The sequence below is a fragment of the Urocampus carinirostris genome, chromosome 8 (assembly GCF_059441175.1).
Source record: "Urocampus carinirostris isolate Australia breed hairy pipefish chromosome 8, RoL_Ucar_1.0, whole genome shotgun sequence".
Lineage (NCBI taxonomy): Eukaryota > Metazoa > Chordata > Actinopteri > Syngnathiformes > Syngnathidae > Urocampus > Urocampus carinirostris.
Genome location: NC_142356.1, coordinates 17,152,363 through 17,172,158, shown reverse-complemented (window position 1 = coordinate 17,172,158; position 19,796 = coordinate 17,152,363). Strand labels below are relative to the sequence as shown.

Genomic DNA, 19,796 nt, shown 5'->3' with positions numbered 1-19,796 from the left:
AACTTACAATTTGGGTTAAAATCAACGCAGGTTTGGGTCCAAAATGGACATACCCAACAGTTGAGGTTGGGTCGAATCAACCTAATCTTTGTTGCTTTGCTCAAACAAGCCTCACAAAAATTGTGTAAGGTTTTATATTTTTGTGTATTAGAGCATTCAGCAAAATAGTATAACACTCCCGCAAATGGGTTGATTTGACACTGAACATTCATTTTGTTTGGAACAACCCAGAAAAATATTGGCTTTGTCACATTTTTGATCGAAGTGTATGTATACATTTCAAAATGAACTGTATGTATACGAGTGCCAAAATCAGACATTTAGAACGAAATACTATAAAATCCAATCCTGTTCTTTGGCCCGATATTCGACCAATAAACAATATTAAAATCGAATTGGGACAACAGGACTTTTAGACAATAACAGCTTTGAGTTTCCCACTTCTTTGTCTGCATATATGAGTAATCCAAGCAGTTTAAACATGTAAGTGTGCAGTTTAATTTGTATCCATTAGTAAAGTTAGCGAGTGGGAACAATTTTCCACTGGTTATACGCAGCCAATCAAAATGCACATTTTCAAACCAGTCAACCATAACCGGCCATAGCCCAGCTGCCATAGAGCTCATAACCGAAGGGCCCTACCGAATCCTTTATGAATTATATACACTGAACGTTTATTTTCACAGTAGAAACCAACACAACAACTTCAATACATTGAAATCATGCAAATTCTTCAGCAGCAACAAACACTGTGGGTCAACTTTTCCCTTCCCCTGAGGCTTTTCCATACAAACAAAAGGATAATACATGCAAAATGCTGGCGGATTCTCCGTGTGAAACTCCCCAGAGCTCCTATGACTACGCAGGCAGATGTGTGAAAAAAAAAAACAACCGCTAAAAAAAAAAAATTTTTCCTGAAACAATGCGGCTGATTCAAACGAGTGCTACGGGACTCATTTGCGCTTAAAATGAACGCTAATGTCTATTTGACGTACACAGTTTTGGACATTACTGTGCAATCGTGGGGAGCGAACGGCCTCCATTTTCATGGACGTCATTACCCTATTCAGTGAAAACGCAACATGCACAAGGTTCCTAAAGCTTAAGACAAGTTGAATTCAATAATTTTTTTTGACTTTTTTGAATGCCTTTTGAAATGAGTCGACAAAAAAAAAAAAAAAAAAAACCTGAAACAAAACACCACATGCCTAAGAATTTATATTACATTTTGGTCAAAACTTTCAATCTCTGCACCCTCCAAAGTTTAAGAAGTGAAAAATAAATAAAAATACCAATTGCTCCATCTATGATTTTTTTTTTTAACAAAAAAAATATCATTGGTATTATAGTTCATGTAAATTTGTCTATTATTTAAATCGTTTTTTTCCCCGAATGAGTTTTTTTGTACCACTAGGACGCATATTTTACACATCGTCCCTTTAAAATTTGTAATTTTTATCTGATTTTTTTGCATTTTTGGGGATTTTGTGTTGTTCAACTTGAAATCTGTTCACTGTAAAAAGTTTGATTTGTATTTTAATTGTTTTTATAGATCAGTGAATATTTCATATTTCAAGTGTTTTTCAGGAATTCTCTGAAAAACAAAAATACAAATAACTAAATCATTTAGTGCATAACGTTTTATTATTGTTATGTAGCATTAAAAAACACAAAATAAATCTGAGGAGCCGTTAGTGAGCCCAAAGAGCAGTCTCTTCTCAGTTAGCGGACTCATTAAAAAACGGTTTTCCAAATAAAGCTGTCCTCTTGGGTGTGAACAGTAGGGGGCGGTGATTCTTTACATGACAACGCCATAATGACAAGCCAGCAGAGCAGGCGAGTCGGAGTCATTTTCACGCATCTGTTTTAAATTGTATCTTCATGTATTGCATGGGCTATGGACCCAGTCTACCAAGACATGGCAATGGCAACAATCTCAAGCAGTTCACTCAAAACTCGAGCATTTTCCAGACCTTGAAAATACAACCATAACATTCAAGTATTTAGGGATTTCAAGCACTCGTACAAACCCGGATATAAGTAAGTACATGTGGAACTGTGGATACCCACGCAGGTCCTAAAACCATTTCCTTGCTACATATTTCCATGCGAGGGCAAAGTTAGAATTTTTCAAGCAATGTGGGTTTGAGTCATATTGCATCTGAGGTTCCCTGAAAGGATTCAATCAAGTTTCCCTTCAGTGCCTTTGCTGAGCAGGAACAACTCAGAGTAGTAAGTTCGGAATGAGGGCGCCATCTCAAACCAGAGTGTTTTACCAATTCCCTCGCTTGCCAAGTTGCGCCAAAGCGAACCCTGTGACTCACAGGATCGCACCGAGGTCAAACAGTCGGCGGTGACTCATAAAAGGGAAAAAGTCATCCTTTTAAAAAGAATAGTGAAATGATGACCCCAATCCCGCCATGTGTTTCATGTTTGTGGGCAAAATGTTGAAAATAGGTTCCTGTCACTTTAAGTCTAACCTTGGCTCAACTCTTTCTCTGTCAGGGAGAATGTTAAATTGATTAAAACGCAAGATCATAAATATTTTTACGATGCATTAAGAGGGCTTGGGAGGGGTGTCTTTGAGGACTTGTGAGTTATTCAAGCCAGGTCACATGAAATGCTATTTTGGCTGTAGGCTATATGGCCCACTTGTGGTAAGTTGGCAAATACTGAAACGCGACCCATCTGGCAAAAGGATCAAGTCAGAAAGTGGCCATTTGCCTCGTTGATGTTAAAATTTCTTCAAAAACACAGTCCTTAAAAAGGAACACTGTGTAGTATTTTACCACTAGTTGTCGCTTTATTGTGTAACCAAACACCAGTGCTACTGAGTTCTAAGAAGAGGGGCAGTAGGTCAGGAAAGAGCAGTTGTCTTGAGACCAAAGAGGTCACAGGTTTGATTCCCGGGTCTTTAAAGTTAAATGTCAAAGTATCCTTGGGCAAGATACTGAATATGCAGGTAGGTGCCTTGCATAGCTGACTCCGCTTTTGGTTTGTGAGTGCGTGTGTGAATGGGTAAGGTGTGAAGTGCATTGTGAAGCCATTGGAGGTCGTCAGTGTTCTGCTTAAAGTGCTATATAAACATAGTCCATTTACCAAGAATACAAACTACGGAGACTCAAAGTTACCAAACAGCACCGTTTTAATTCCCATTCACTTGCCCAGCCTTTTCTGACTTCTCTGGCACACAAGCACAAGGTTTTTGGATCTTTGGGTACCCGTTATTATGTAAAATATATGCAAATTTGCCTGTCAATGATAGTTGATGTACTTTTCTTTAATATTCTAATCGATATTGGGTTCTTTGAATAGTTATTTTTTACCACAAGAAGGCACTAAATGATACACAAGGTCCCTTCAACACCCGTTTTTTAATTTCAAAGCAACCCAAATATTAAATTGAAGCCTATTTTAAGGGTCTATAAGTGGGTGATTTGTTATCAAAATATAATTGCTAAGCCTTATAGATCCAAACTTAAACCAGTCTCCAGCTGTCTGGCTAGTTTTATTACAATCTACTTCCTACTGTCAACTTAACCTTTTAACTCTTGATTTAAAGCTTGAGATCTTTGGCTCTCCTTCACTCAACTCATCCGAGTTAAAGTTGAAGACCTATATACTATGTTGTAGTGCTAAACCTTTAACGCCGAGTTCATTTAAACTCAGAGCTTTGAAACAAAGTTAAAGCTTTAAGACAGAATTAATGTTTAAACCCACAAGTAAAAATCTGAATTATAGATGGAAGTCGAAGCAGCAACCCCCGTTGGGCTATTTTAATGCTTAAGCATCAAGTTAAGTTAATGCTTTAAGTCTTGTTCAGGCAATTTTAAAGCTTTAACCTGGACAGCACAAGAACAAAAATTACGAGACGGACTGGAAAGATTGCTTCCCAAAACCAGAGTATAAACCCCTAAATATTATAGTATAAAACAGGTATGTGTTATTCCTTCCAAAACTGGATGACTTCAATTAGACTTATTAAACAACTTTAGTGTTGTTGTTTATCCATTGAGCAATAAACACTTGTCTTTAGTAATTATATATAAAATAATATATTATATATATATTATACATAGGGCAGCACGGCGGCGCAGTGGTTAGCGCGTGTGCAGCACAGTTCTAAGGTCTTGGGAACCTGTGTGGGTTCAAATCCAGCCACCGGATTTGGTCCAGCCTTCCTGTGCGGAGTTTGTATGTTCTCCCCGTGCTTGCGTGGGTTTCCTTCGGTCACTCCGGTTTCCTCCCACATTCCAAAGACATGCATTTCAGGTGGATTGGCCGGTCCAAATTGTCCCTAGGTGTGAATGAGCGAGCGTGTTGTGTCTGTGTGCCCTGCGATTGGCTGGCAACAGTTCAGGGTGTCCCCTGCCCACTGCCCCATGATTGCTGGGATGGGCTCCAGCACCCCGCGACCCTACTGAGGATAAGCGGTGCAGCTAATGAGATGAGAGATGAGATATTATACATACACATACACCAGAGCCATATCCCCCTAGTGGGAGGTGGCTAAACTCAAGAACACATTTACATTTTTTACTCTCTCTGGGAAAATGATACAGAGGAGGGGATTCCCAGACCCCTCACTCAACCCAACGTTGGGAGTCTTTAGGTGACCAAATCCCTAATGCTGAGCGCCAAGCAACCAGCAACCTCCCAGTCCCCAAGGCCACCAAGCTGTACATAGTATATATAAAATGTACAAAAACACGAAACATGTCACAGTGAACAGTTAGATAAAAACAGTCATGCTCAAAAGATGCCCTTTTATCATTTAAACAGGTTGGGTGGAATACATCCTTTTAATTTGGGGTTTAAAAAAAATAAATCTGGAAAAAAAAATAGTTTATAAGACAAAGAAAGGAACTGTCACGGTTGCCATGGCGCCCAATTGGCCCCGCCCATGTGGCGCCAACTGCGGCTTGTTGACAGATTGGCTTTCCGTTTATTTAAACTCAGGGCTCTCACTCTTCCTTTGTCAGTCCATCAACGAACCTCTGCCCCGCAAGACATTGGGTTTTGACTCGGTCCTGTTTTCTGTCCGGTATGGTTCCCGTTTAATATCAGTTTCCAGTTTTGTTCCCGTTTAGCTTGTCCTGTTTAATTTCGATACCCTGTTTTGATATCAATCCTTTCTGTCCCTTTGGTTAATATCGGTTTCCAGTTTTGTTCCCATCTAGTTTTTCCAGTTTGATTTCAATATCCTGTTTTGATATCAATCCTGTCTGTCCCGTCATGTCTGGCATCCAACCCATCCGTCTGATGTCTGCTCGGGCAATTGGTATCGATCTCGTCGGCCTCTGGCTTTCTACCATTCCACGCTAGTCTGCTGCCTAACAAGCTTGTTTTTTTTATTCTCTCAGTAAAATGTGAAATTGGAGTGCCACGTCCAATTTCGTTGTCACATCATGTTCAACCCATTTTGTAACAATGATAATAAAGTTATATTCTATTCTATTCTGACTCATTTCTTTTAAAACAAAAAGCTTGTGTGAGAAACGTCACGCTTTTGGGTCCTGTTTGGTTCTTGACAGAAACAGCAGACCACAATATAATCACTAATAAACGATCAAAATCTGAACTAACACAAAGACAATGCAATCTCCTGTATGGATATTTTTTATTTTCATTAAATAGCATTTTATATTGGGGCTTTCACTCACTGAGAAGCTCTTAATATCACTGTGCTGATGTATAATGACAATAAAAGCATCCTATTCTATTTCTTTAAAAATAATTGATATTGCCTTGTATCACTTCAGACCATTTAGTGGGGGATCAATAGCTCCATTTTGCAATGTTTTCATGGCTGGGAGATTATTCCTTCCACTCCTGAATTGAGGCTGAATAAGTGACATTTTAATATCGGATGCAACGGCAATACTTCTCCTAACCACTCAATATAATGTGACACTTGGGGAGGAGAAAAAGAAACAGCAATTTATATTTTCCTTTGTAAAACCATTGAAATGAAAGACTTCAGAATAATGTCTCGGGAGGACTTCGCCACTCTATCCGTGGCAATATGCAAATAGGGGCCAGGCTTTTTATACAGACGTTTTTGCAAGAGGTACAATTATATGCCGTGTTCCCGCTATCCCAGACAGGATATAAAAAGCGGAACAAAAGAGAGGAGATTGCCAAAGGGGGCGTATTTTATCCCACGCGGTCAGACAATAAGGATCGTAGTGAAATATTATCAGATGACATATACATGCAAAAACATGCACAATCCTCCATGGAGTGCGACAGCTAAAAAAAAGCCATTAAGGCATTGTGTATTCTCAATTAAACTGCTGCACTTAGTTGGAATGGCGGTGCCATGGTAACCTCTGTCAACTTCTTATTCTCCAATGCGGCTTTTCTGTGTGACTTGAGTGTAAAGGTTCAGGACCACTCTCGAATTATTTCAGACGGTGTTATTTGAAACAAGCTATTACAGGAATTCACAGGCCAGTCATGGCAAAGTGGAAACCATGTGGCGAAGAAGTATTGGAATGCCATCATTTCCACATTTTGTAGGGCAGGGTGTTTTGGTGCTTAATTTTGTTTTATTGTACTGTACTTTTAACATCAGTCTAATGCATAACACATTTGTAAATTGCTCTTTTGATCACTCAAAGGAAACAGAACATGATTATGCGATATGCTGATCTGACTTCCACCCATCCATTTATTCTTACTACATGTAGAAACATTTATAATTATATTGTATTTATTTGTCATCTTTTGAACAATGTTGCTGCTAATGTCATTGCACTGTTTTGTAATGTACAGACAATTTAGGGCAGTTTAAAATATGAACTATTTATCCTAATAATCATTTCTTTTATCCTATTTTTCTATTATATGTTTATCCTGGAGTGCCACTTCTAATTTAACCAATGTATATACAGACCTAAATCAATGACAATAAAGACAATTATTTTCTATTCTATTCAAAGCAAACCGCGTAATTCATGTTTGAAAGCTTCTAACATATGTTGTTCTATTTTTAGAACTAGTTTCTGTATTCTTATTGATAGCTGTCAGGAACCGGAACAGGACCAGGACCCAAATGCGTGACAATTCTCACACAAGCCTTTTAATTGACGGGAAATGGGGAGTCATGCACGTTAGGCAGCAGTCTGGCGGGGAATGATAGGACGCCACAGGCCGACGAGATCGATACCAATTTCCCGAACAGATATCGGACAGATGGGGTCGATACCGGACAGGACGGGACAGACAGAATTGATATCAAAACAGGATATTGAAAATAAACAGGATAAACTAGACGGGAACAAAACTGGAAACTGATATTAAACAGGACAAAATAAATGGGATCAATACCGGACAGGAAACAGGACCGAGTCAAAACCCACGTCTTGCGGGGCAGAGGTTCGTTGAGGGACTGACAAAAGAAGAGCGAGAGCACTGAGCTTAAATAGACGGAAAGCCAATCCGTCAATGGGCCGCAGCTGGCGCCACACGAGCGGGGCCAATTGGGCGCCATGGCAACCGTGATAGATAACAACGTCATGAACATTGTTTGCAGCAAAACATGGCACTCCGGGATTTTAATTGCTAGCAAACTCAATACATTTTAATAAATATAACAAAGCACATTTTGAAGTAATCTGTAAAAATAACTCAGTTACCTGTTGTTATTGATACTGGTTTATGAAAAAGTATTTTCTGGGGTGAAAATGATAATACATATGCATTATGAGTTTTGGAACACAAAGTACACCTAAAGTAATGTGTATGGTTTGATTCTAATTGCACTAATTAACTAATTAGAATATGAATTGTCTTTATTGTCATTGAGAACAACAGATTGAGGGTTGTTTGCAACAAGATTAGACATGGCACTCCAGGATAAACACGTAATAAAGATTTGAAAGAGAAAAACAAGAGAAAAAAGAATGCTAAGACACATAGACAAACATATTTACGAGGTAGTGCTTTGAGACTGACCAAAGTTGTAATAATCATGGAATGAAAAATAGTGCGTCTTAACAATGGAAAGTAGTGCAATAACATGGAGCAGCAACAACATTCTCAATTAAGTCAACAAATACGATACGAACACCTATAAAATACCATTTTTTAAAAAACAACTGGCAATAGATATTTTTTCTCACAGTCTTGCTCACTTGATTAAGGTTGTGATGACCCTGGGGAGAAAACGGTCTCTAAGACTTTTAGTCCTTGTTTTAAGGGAACTGTAGCATCTAAACATCCATCCATCCATTATCTGCACTGCTTATCCTCAGTAGGGTCGCGGGGGTGCTGGAGCCCATCCCAGCTATCCTCAGGCAGTGGGCAGGGGACACCCTGAACTGGTTGAGCATCTAACAACATACAGTAATTACTATCTATCGAGATAGCTATCGAAGCATTTCTGACATTTTTTCCCTGAAAAGACTGAAATGTTAGTTATTGGTCCTTCTAAGTCCCGTGACTTATTCTCTAAAACTGCAGTGAACTTGGACAATTGCCACATCAAAAATTTAGGTGTCATTTTCGACCCTGATCTGTCCTTTCAAACACATGTGAAGAAAATTACTAGAACCGCTTTCTTCCATCTCCGTAACATTGCTAAAATTCGTCCTATACTTTCTCAGTCGGACGCGGAAATCATAATTCATGCGTTTGTTACCTCCCGTCTCGACTACTGTAATGCACTACTTTCCGGTCTTCCGATGACCAGACTCAAGAGTCTTCAGCTGGTACAAAATGCTGCAGCGAGGCTTTTAACAAGGACAAAAAAGTACGATCACATCACCCCAATTTTGGCTAACCTGCATTGGCTCCCTGTTAGCCTAAGATGCGATTTTAAGGTTCTCCTACTACTATACAAAATCATACATGGACTTTCCCCCTCATATCTTTCAGATCTGATCTCCCCCTATGTCCCGGCCCGAAGCCTTCGTTCCGAGAGCGCCGGTCTCCTGGTGATCCCAAGAGCCAAGAAGTGTTCCGCTGGTTCGAGAGCGTTCTCCATTAGGGCACCGGTGTTGTGGAATGCTCTTCCCCCTGAGATCCGATCTGCAACCTCGGTGGAAATGTTTAAATCTAGGCTTAAAACTCACTTCTACTCTACAGCATACGAGTAACCTAATCTTATATGTAATAACTTGTGAAGCCCTTAGAGACTAATTGTGATTAAGGGCTATACAAATAAAAATGACTTGACTTCCCAGAATCAGCTTTTGTAGTGAGACTTAAGGTCACTCCTTAGAGTTTTATATGTAATAGTTCAGCCAAGGTCCTGTATTTTCCAGGAAATACAGCTACCAACTACTGCAGATCAACAAAAAAGAACTGCCTACCTGAGACTCAAGGACAGCCGTTCATCTTTGGCCCGAAGCAGATCGCCCACCGAAAACTCGGCACTGCCCAAGAAGCTGCCCTGTAAACCACAGACAACAAAATGGTCATTTAACAACCTAGGAATCAGACCTGAAGATTCATTTCCTCTGCAGTGGTATGACTTGCCCGGACATGGCCAATTTTGCCACGAGCGCAACATGTTGACACGTCACAATTGGGTCAAGAAAAGAAGCAAGAGTCTGTAGCCGTCAATAACCCAAGAGGAAGTAGAAAGAGAAAGTGCTCGACCATATAGAAGCCTTGGCTTAATCGTGCCAAGGTCGCTCAGCAGTAATTAACAGCAGAAACAAAAAGGTGAATTCAAAACATCTTAATTAAAACATGAGAGCCAGTCCCAACAGGTCTGGTGAGAAATGACTGGCTTCGATTCAGCAAATCCTCTCCAAACACAGGCAATTGTGTAATTTGGCACATTCTTGCTAACAATTAACACTAATTACAAATAAGCCACTGCTGAGTTTCTTCAATTAATTAGCGTTAAAGCTACAACTTCCCCGGACAATTAGGAATTTATTAAGTGCCAATCCATTGACTTTTGTTTCAACAACCTTTTGTCTTCAAGAACAGAAATACATTACATCTTCAACAGCACCTATTAGATAGTCTTGAGGAGCTTTACCATGAAACCAAGTACATTTGAGAGATTTATTTTTGATCTGACTGAAAATCTCCAGTTATAGCAACTTATCAATTCCAAAGTAAAATAACCCACTAAGAACTGTTGTAACATACTATCCAGCCAACTAGCTAGCTTACAACAAGCCATGTAGTTAACCCTTAAAATAACTAGGCTTCTCTTGGACTGATATCAATCTTTCATTGAGTTTCTTTGCGTCCCAACTAGGGGTGGGCTGACAGATTATTGATACTAAGAAAGTACTTGGATTGAATTGGCACTATTGTACCAGGATTGATACTTCGCTTCTCCACCAATTTCCCCCATGTGCTGCTTCTCTATGTAAAAAAGCACAGACCTTCTCTCTTTCACCCAGCGCCCTCAGCCACTTTCAAAGTGTATGCCCGAGTATGTGACTGACAGGTATCTTTTTAGCTACCTACATGGCCTGCATGTGCATCCTGCCTACCAGGCAGAAGGCAGGGCCAACTCTATGCTCCCACCTCTATCATAAGCTAAAAATGAAAGAGGCAAGCACAACGTAGTATGTACCTTTTTTCCAACTACAGAAAAGGACAATGCCAAGGGAAATGTGTGTGGCAACTCTACACATTTACATAAACACATGAAAAAATGTTCACTGTTCCTGAACAAAAACTGTAAATCAGTTGTCACTATGGCAACAGAGCCAATGTGGGAAAATTGACACTTAATTGGCGTTAATGACTTTATTTTCAAAATATTGTGCAATGGAATGTGTTTTAGTTGCCTTGTACAGTATTTGTATTTTGGTTACATTGGTGCTTTTTTGGATTGACTCTTTTGGCTTTTGTTATGAAAGAGTTGGAATATAAATATTTATTTTTTAATAGTATTAAAGTTTGTAATGTAGTTCTCATAAAAAATAAATTTTACTAAAAAATTGGTTCACTGATCGAGACTACCTTGTATTTACTTGGATCAACACCAAAATTCTCAGTATCACCTTCCCCTAGTTTTAACGCACTCATCAAAATTTTCAGAACCACTCAGTAAAAAAAAAAATCAATATCCATCAATTCCTAACACAATGCTCTAATTCATCCAGCTAAGTAGTCAGTTAGAATTAATCCACAGCTTGTAAAAATCAAACCACTCCATTTGCAGAAACACTCAATATTTGGCTAGCTATCTAGCGAATAAATACCTTTTAACATTACAAAGATGGACTTCAATCAACTTGCTGTTACGCTAATGGACAACTATCATATGAAATTAATACTAACTAGCTGTGAATCCGAGTAGCTAGCACCACATTTTAAAATCTAACTACTAACAGAAGAGATATCATATACAGACACTCCCCTACTTACGACCATTCGACTTACGAACACTGTTTTCGGAATGTCGAAAAGTATCCGGACATTGCTGTGAGTTAGATTTTGTATTGTGTGCACATTTTTCCGAGTACAGGGCAGTACTATAGTGCTTCTTTCCGCCGCTACCGGCGTGTGGCGTGGCGCTGTGAAAGGTCACCCAGCATCCACCCCGAAGAAGAAATCCGGCTTTCTCTTCCTAGTGTAAACATTCTATACTGTATCTCCAGCGCGCTAAGAACTTTGACATTTTTAATGTTTAATATCTCGTGCATCCATTCAATATGGTTGGTGTAAAGTGTAAAGAAGAGGCGACCTGTTTCTTTTGAAATGAAAATGGAATAACAAAGCTTGATGCGCTTAAGAAAATGGTCGGGACACTTTTTTTCAGCCACTTTTTACCAAGGAGGACGACCACTTAAAGCTCATTTTCCAAAAGTAAGTTAAACTTAACTTTATCTTTATAAAGCATATTATTTTATGAAATCTTTATTTTTTAGTACAAAGCAATACTAGATAGATAGATAGATAGATAGATAGATAGATAGATAGATAGATAGATAGATAGATAGATGGATACTGTATTCATCCCCGCAGGGAAATTCACATTTCACATTTCCAGCAGCATCCCTGCGCTGAGAACAATACAATAATAAAGCAAAAAGAATACAGTATACAAATACCCAATGTGACGTGCTATATAGAGTATCTAGATAGTGTTACACAGAATACACATTACAATAAAATACGGTAATATGCAATGTAAGGGGTGTGGTTTAAAGTGGGCCTTTACTCGGCCGGGTGGAGTTAAAGAGCCTCATGGCATGAGGAAGAAAAGATCTCTTCAGTCTGTCCGTGGTACAAGATAGTGACAGCAGTCTGTCCCTGAAGCTGCTCTTCTGTCTGGATACAAGTTACTTGTACAAGCCTTAAACATAAGTAAACCTTAAACTTACAAAACATAGCATTTAAGCAACTTACAAACAAATTCAACTTACGAACAATCTCGTTCGTAAGTAGGGCACCGTATGTACTCAAAAAAAAGTACAGATTTTCTTTGCCGGATAATGCTGTACATTTTTGAGTTGGTTTGATTTAGTGGACATTTATTTGGCAAATTCAAGTAGGCGTTCAGGGTTCAACAAATAATTGTCACAAATCAGTCCACAAATGCTACATCCATCCATTATCTGCACCGCTTATCCTCAGTAGGGTCGTGGGGGTGCTGGAACCGATACCAGCTATCTTCAGGCAGTGGAAAGGGGACACCCTGAACTGGTTGCCAGCCAGTTGCAGGGCACACAGACAACTCTCTCGCTCATTCACACTTAGGGACAATTTGGACCGGGCAATCAACCTGACATGCATGTTTTTGAAATGTAGGAGAAAACCGGAGTGCCCGGAGGAAACCCACGCAAGCACGGGGAGAACATGCAAACTCCACACGGGAAGGTTCGATCTCATGACCTCAGAACTGTGCCGCACACACGCTAACCACTGCCCCAACGTGCTGCCCCAAATGCTACATAAAGTGAAAAAAATGACCATTTTTCATTTTTCATATACAGCACAATTAACCCAAAACCAAGATCTAACCAAAATAACAGACTTCTTGTTATCAATACATTTTTGTAGACTAAGTACAATGTGCTTTTGTGCACAACACCACTCACACAGAGTCTAATTGAAGGAGGTCTTTTGTAGTATCTCTACAAAATCATCAGCAGTGAGTTACTATCATTTGTGGACTTTCTCATGTTTTGCAATCTGGCACTGAAGAAAGAAAGGTGTCCTGTCCACTGAACTTTTCTTTCAATCATCTCTTCCTCGAGCTTTTCTTGTTTCTTCGTAACTAATCCATTCACACGCTTGAGGGCCAAAGTTTACCCGCATGGAAAGAAAACCGACAGAAGTGTCAGTCAACAAATTGAAAAAAGCAGCTTGGTATCATAGCAAACTGGTTACAAATGTAAAGACGAGGTTCGTGTTTATGAAAGCAGGTCAAAAGCTTGCTCTAATGGAAGAGTCAAACATAAAGGGAGAGTGTGAATTACTTAGTGACTCCTAGGAAGTAAGAAAAACATAGTTCACTGTAAAAACAATATTGATTTTACTAATAAGCAAAGATGCATGGACTCATATAAACCTAGGCTTTAAAAATACTTGTAGGTCAGCAAATGTTGATTAATTTTAAATAACATGAAATTGGTAGTTCATGGATTTTTTTGTTTAATATTTAAATCAATATCAAAGACGTTAACTAATGCCCACTGTCCCTTTAATTTCCTTTTCAGGGTAAACAAGTGTACCTGGTGTTTGGACTAGAATGGAAACAGGACCTAATTGCGTATCGTTTACCACAAGTTTTATTGAAGGAAAGAGGAAGGGCTGCAACCACGATCCGGTGTTTGCTGGACGCGGGAGGGAAGTCGCTCTCGTACTCGGATTGTGATTCGAACACGGAAGTGGATCTTCCGTAGCGAGTGATGGCGGTGTCAGGGACGAAAAAACGGGACCAGTAGCCGGGACTGGGAGAGCAAGGCGTGGTCGGGGTCGGAAACGAGCCGTAAGCCAGAACGGGAGAGTAGATGTAGTCGGGGACAAAAAGAGATCGTAAGCCGGGACGGGAGAGCAGACGTGGTCAGGATCATAACAGGTTGTAGCCGGAGACAGGCGGGAGCAAAAACTGGACAGGTGGGAGTCAGGGTCCAAAAAGGCTTGCCTAGTATACACTGAGTTTCCCAGACGGACTGACCACAGGGGACTGACAGGACTGGTTTCAAATAGTGACAGGGAGCCAATCAGAATCCGCGGCGGTGGGCGCTAAATGAGCGGGAACAGGTGGATCACATCAGTAATCATGACACCTGGTTTATTTTAATGATTGATCTTGTACTTTTGTCCAGGTTATGTTACTCGAAGGATAGGTAGTTAGCAATAAATTAACTAATTACGCTGGGTGACAAGGTTGTTAATCATTTACAACGATCCCTGCACTAATTCCAAAGAGTTTTTGGAGTTTTTTGTGTCGTTTTCCAGTTGGATAACATACATTCAAATGGCAAAACTTCCTTTAGTTGAGGTAGGCTTTTGGTAAATTTTGCCACAGTGTTAAATCATTTTTTAAAATCATTTTTTTAAAACGTATGTATGAGATATAAATCCCGAGTACTTTACAGCGCAAGGCAAGTTAAATTCAAGACTTTTTAAGTAAATCGGTAAACTGTCAAAAAAGGCAATTGATTAATATAACTAAATGTTTTAAGTTTAAATAAATATAATTTGTATGTATGTGTTCAAAATTTTAAGACTTTCAAAAATAGAATTTAAGACATTTAAATACAAATTAAAGCCTTATTTTCAGACTAATGAATTCAATGCCTTTCAAGACTTTTCAAGGATCCGCGGGAACCCTGTTTACCTCTCCTGAAGGAACAGGTTGTTTTTGTTTTTTCATTTAATTTTCATGTGGTTGGAAATTTTAGATATAATAGAAAATGTTTCATAAATGGAGATGATGGGACACTATCTTGCTGTAGCAGGTACCCAAAACCATTGCGTAGGGTTGGGCAAAAAAATATAAGAAAAATGGCCCAGTTGGGTGACTGAGTCTCCATAATTTGAATTCACCCTGGTTATTCGGTTGCACTAAACAATACAGCGACATCTAGTTGTCAAATAATAGACACTGTCCCTTTAACAAAGGAGATTCTAAAGCACTTCAGCAGATATGAAGTGGGGACTACAACACCGGTGCATTCCTTAATTTGCTCTTTCACCGAACAAAAATTGTGACCCATTTCCCGTCTCGCTCTGTTTGCCTCTGTGGGTTTCATTCATTTTATTAAATTTTCTTTTGTTACTTGGACAGATTGAAACTGGTAAATGAATTTAGTTGCACTGAGCTTCATACACCTAATAAATTGAATCACCACTCGCATTAAAGTGGAAAAAAAAACAGAAGGACTTGAAGTTAGTCACAAGGTGGTCACGAGGGGTTGATGTTACATAGTGCTCTTTGAAAGTCATTGGAGGGAGATTCTCTTCCGGGGGCCGGCCCCAAAGTGGCCCCTGCGTACCCCGAGAAGCTATTACATGGGAACATTACAGCCCGGTGTAGCCATTACTTACAAGTCCATCTTGGAAATCCATTTGGTGGCATCTTTTTATGGCCGCTCACAGTGAATGCTTTAAAAGTAATGAAGCTCCAGAGACCGTCCCTTGCAAGCGGGAGATCAAAGCGGCCGGGCGGGCGGCAAATGAGGAGGAAGATGGGAGCCCGGGGCGGGAACCAAAGAAAGCACAGAGGAAGACAAATGGAGCTCGGGTGCAGGATCAAGGAGGATTGATTATGATGCACCCAAGCTCCACGCCTGATCCATCTTTGCACCTGTGATCAGCAGGAGCAGAATGGTTTTGTTCGGCGGACAAGCAAACTCCTTTCATTGAGTCTTTTGAAAAATGTAATGAAACAAGTAATGATTGGTAGAGGAATATACCAAGGAGAAAAGGCCGAACAGTTCCAGAAAAAAAAAAAAATAACGTCATGCTGTTCCATACTGATATAATATATAGCTACAGCACTTCCTCGTTTAGCTAAAAATATAAAAACGGTTCTTTCATCATTTGTTTAGGATTATAAAATAAAATAAAAATCACGAACCAAGCATGCAACTGTGAATTAAAAAAATACAGTAAAGACAAAAAAAAAAAAAAAAACACGAACCAAGCATGCAACTGTGAATTAAAAAAATACAGTAACTACTGTGAACAGACAACAAACTAGCCTGTTATCCTATTTTAACTATGTAACCAACCAGCCAAACAATGATTGATCCATCCAGCTGAATAACTAACCCAGTACTAACCAAGCGCAACCAAGAAACTATTTTATCATCCATCTAAACTACTGTACGGGAAACAACCTAGCCCAGCTATCCATTTAGCCATCCAGCTAAACAACCGACCAACCAACAATTTTTTAGAAATCCATCTAAAAAACTAAACTAACTAACAACCAAGCCCAACCAAAAAACTATTTAGCCATCCGGCTAAGCAACTAACCGAGTGAAAACAAACTGACCGACTGACCAACCAGCCAACCATCCTATTAGCCATCCAGCAAAAAAACTGACGAAGTAACAACCAAGCCCAACTAGCAAACCATTTAGCCATCCAGCTAAGCAACTAACCAAGTAAAAACCAACTGACAGACCTACAGTACCAACCAACCAACCAACCAAGAAACAATCAAGCCCAACCAACAAACCATCCAAGTAAAGCAACCAACCAAGTAAAAACCAACCAACCGACCAACCAACCATCTAACCATCCAACTATGTAACTAACCGACCAATTCAAATTACTAAACAGGTAAGGATCAAGCCACCTAGTTAAGAAGCACACAGTCCCTCGTTCACATGTGTTTCTTTAAATACTTTAAGAAAAAAAACTAACTATTTTGTCAACTGCTAACTTAATATTTGTAGAATGAACAAATCTGATCAGCGAAAATTTCACTTAACCATGTCTGCAGAATTGACCATCCAACAGTTTAAATTTTGCGAAACCTCAAACACGTCGAAAACCCAACTAACAAATGAACGCCGGCGGGTATAGACTATTAACCACCTGGTTAATCAGATAGCTAGTTGCAAATACGCTAGTAAGCCATATAATTATCTAATTAAATGACAAAACCTGCTATATAACGAGGTAGCAAAATGTAAAAACAAATAAACTATATTTACTCGCTAACAGACTTGCCAAAAACAAACTCATTTATAGAGTACTGACTGGAAAAATTCAAGAAAAAACAGAGTAACCCTTCATCCATGTGACTAACATTTATAGCTTCACTGAATATGCAAAAAACAGCCCCCTTAACAAATACCAAAAAATCTGCTATTATTGAAAAAAATATGAACTAATTAAAAGTTAGCTGTCAAGTCATGTTTATTTGTATAGCCCTTAATCACAAGGAGTCTCAAAGGACTGCACAGACAACATACTATTGAAAACTACAAACTATTGTGACACCATCCCCTGATCTAAAACCTACATGAAGGCAAGGAAAAATGCAAAAACCTCAACATGAGGAAAATGAAGAAACCTTGAGAAGGGACTGCACATGAAGTAATCCCCCTTCCAGAGTGACCAGGCTCCAATGGGTGTTGCATTAACAAACAATAAAAAAAAAAAAATATAGTAATTAAAGTATAATATAAAATAAATAAATAAAAGTAAGGAGGATGACTAGGTAGAAATGTACCGTATTTTCCGCACTATATGGCGCACCATGTTATAAGGCGCACCTTCAATGAATGATATATTTTAAAACTTGTGCCATACATAAGACGCACCCCATTATAAGGCGCTATAAGTGCATGCTGGTTTAAGATCAGGTAATTGTGCAATTTTGTAATTGTAATCCTTTGCAGTCCTTCGAGACATTTTTGGGATTAAGGGCTATTTACGGTAAATAAATGTGACGACTTGACTACAGTAGAGAATGTAGTTACTTTATGCAACCTCTAGATGTTGCCACGCTCAAGGGAATGTCAACAAAACATTCAAAAAGGTCAAACTTTATTAACAAACAAGCTTTCCACAACTCCATTCACTCCCAAAATAAATAAACAGCCGTTTTATTATTTTCTCTGAGGTAAAGCATTTTCGTGACACATCTTTAACATCTTTGAACAACATCGACATATCATTTTATTTTTTGTCCATTTAGTCAACACGCAAAGAAAAAAACGTCTGATACTGTTATTTTAAATGAAACGTTAGTGCAATCGCAATAAAGTGACACTCGTAATGTGCAAAAACAACGAGTGCAAAGCAATAACATAATAACTGTAAAATGTAAAACGTAAAGACACAAAAGAAAAACAAAGATCACTCTATAAGCTCCTCATCGACGAATCCCTCGAATTCTTCTTCTGCTGTGTTCGAATTGACCATATCTCAGTGAATGGGCCATCCAACACGTCCGGTGTTTTTGTGCCAGCGCTGTTGCCTTCATACGTATAGTTATCGTACTGACACTTCTGCTTGCCGCTCTTTGTTGAACAACCCACTGTTCAAGTGTCTCCTCTAACTCTGGCCATCTTGCTTTATTGCCACGGAAACTTTGTTGAGTTTTCCTTACTTGGCGGAGCTTATCTTCATCCTTTCTCCACTTCCGTACCATCGATTCATTTAAGTTTAACTCTCTCGCTGCCGCTCTATTGCCGTGTTGTGCTGCGTGACTGATCGCGTTGAGTTTAAACTCGGCGTTGTACGCGGTTCTCTTAACAGGAGCCATTTTCTTATACAAATGCACGTATGAAAGAGAATCTCGCTCTCTCTCTCTCTCTCTCGCTCTCTCGCTCTCTCAAACGTGACATTCTGAATAATTCTGCGTTTGTTTAAGGTAAATTGTGCTTTACATCTTCACCAATCATAACCCTGGATTCAGACAAATACTGTATTTGTTGAATATGAATTAAGCAGTTTAATGGGGTAGCCATTTTGCCACTTAGTAAACAAATACAACACGAGCCCCGGCAACTACCAATCGTTTAATATTTCCCAGTATGCACAGCGCGAAAAATGGAGTCGGCGGCTGTTTCTCGTAGTTGCGAGACCTTGCGAATTTAATATTGAGCCACATATAAGGCGCACTGTGTTATAAGGCGCATGGTCAGCTTTTGAAAAAAATAAGACTTTTAGGTGCGCCTTATAGTGCGGAAAATACGGTAGCTAATCATTTACCCAAAACAGGCAAGTAGTTAAATTGATTACTATTTTAAAGCAGATCCCTATCAAACTAGCATCATAGCCCTCTCGTTAGTTAATGGAATTACTTTCAATAAATTCCAAATAATCTCTCACCAGGAATGTACTCCTGGATTCAAATTCGAATGAACGAATGATATATTCAGTTTGAAAAACAATGTTTCTGTCTAGCTATCACTTGGCAGAATAGATGTTCTCACTAGAGATGTATCGCTTCCACAAAGCACAGACACACACGCAGAAATCTATCCGTCCGTCATCCCTTTCCACCTCGTTTGTCTTCAGGCTGAGGGCAAGAGCTGAGACCAGGCCAGCGCGTGACTTGAAACAACATCAGGGAGGCCATGTGACTCTTATTTATGAATTATGAGCACATTCATACCAGGAAGTGTCGGCACAATGTCTGCACTAATAAAGAGCTCCTTCCTTCACTGCAAACAAGGCCGAGCTGGCTCGTCCTCATTAAGTCGTTAGAGATGTGGTACAAATGTGCATATACTCTAACGAGTAAATGTTTGGACAGCGCGGATTAAAAATGAAGTAATGTGCCAGCGGAGAAGAAGAAAACACTGTTTCCTGGCTCAATAGCAATGGTTTTCCATTTGATGCTTCTAATGCTGGTAAAACACTTGCAACAACAAAACAATTTGTCTCAAAATCTATGC

At 39.3% G+C, this 19,796-nt stretch overlaps 1 protein-coding gene across 5 annotated transcripts in view; it reads right to left on the bottom strand.

Moving 5' to 3' along the window:
- inpp4b (inositol polyphosphate-4-phosphatase type II B) overlaps positions 1-19,796 on the bottom strand; it is a 324,645-nt gene that overhangs the window by 158,447 nt on the left and 146,402 nt on the right. For all 5 annotated transcript variants that reach the window (XM_088341789.1, XM_088341788.1, XM_088341790.1 and 2 more), the window contains one exon: positions 9,318-9,397. In XM_088341789.1, the coding sequence (XP_088197915.1) occupies positions 9,318-9,397 (80 nt within the window). The remainder of the gene's footprint in view (positions 1-9,317; positions 9,398-19,796) is intronic.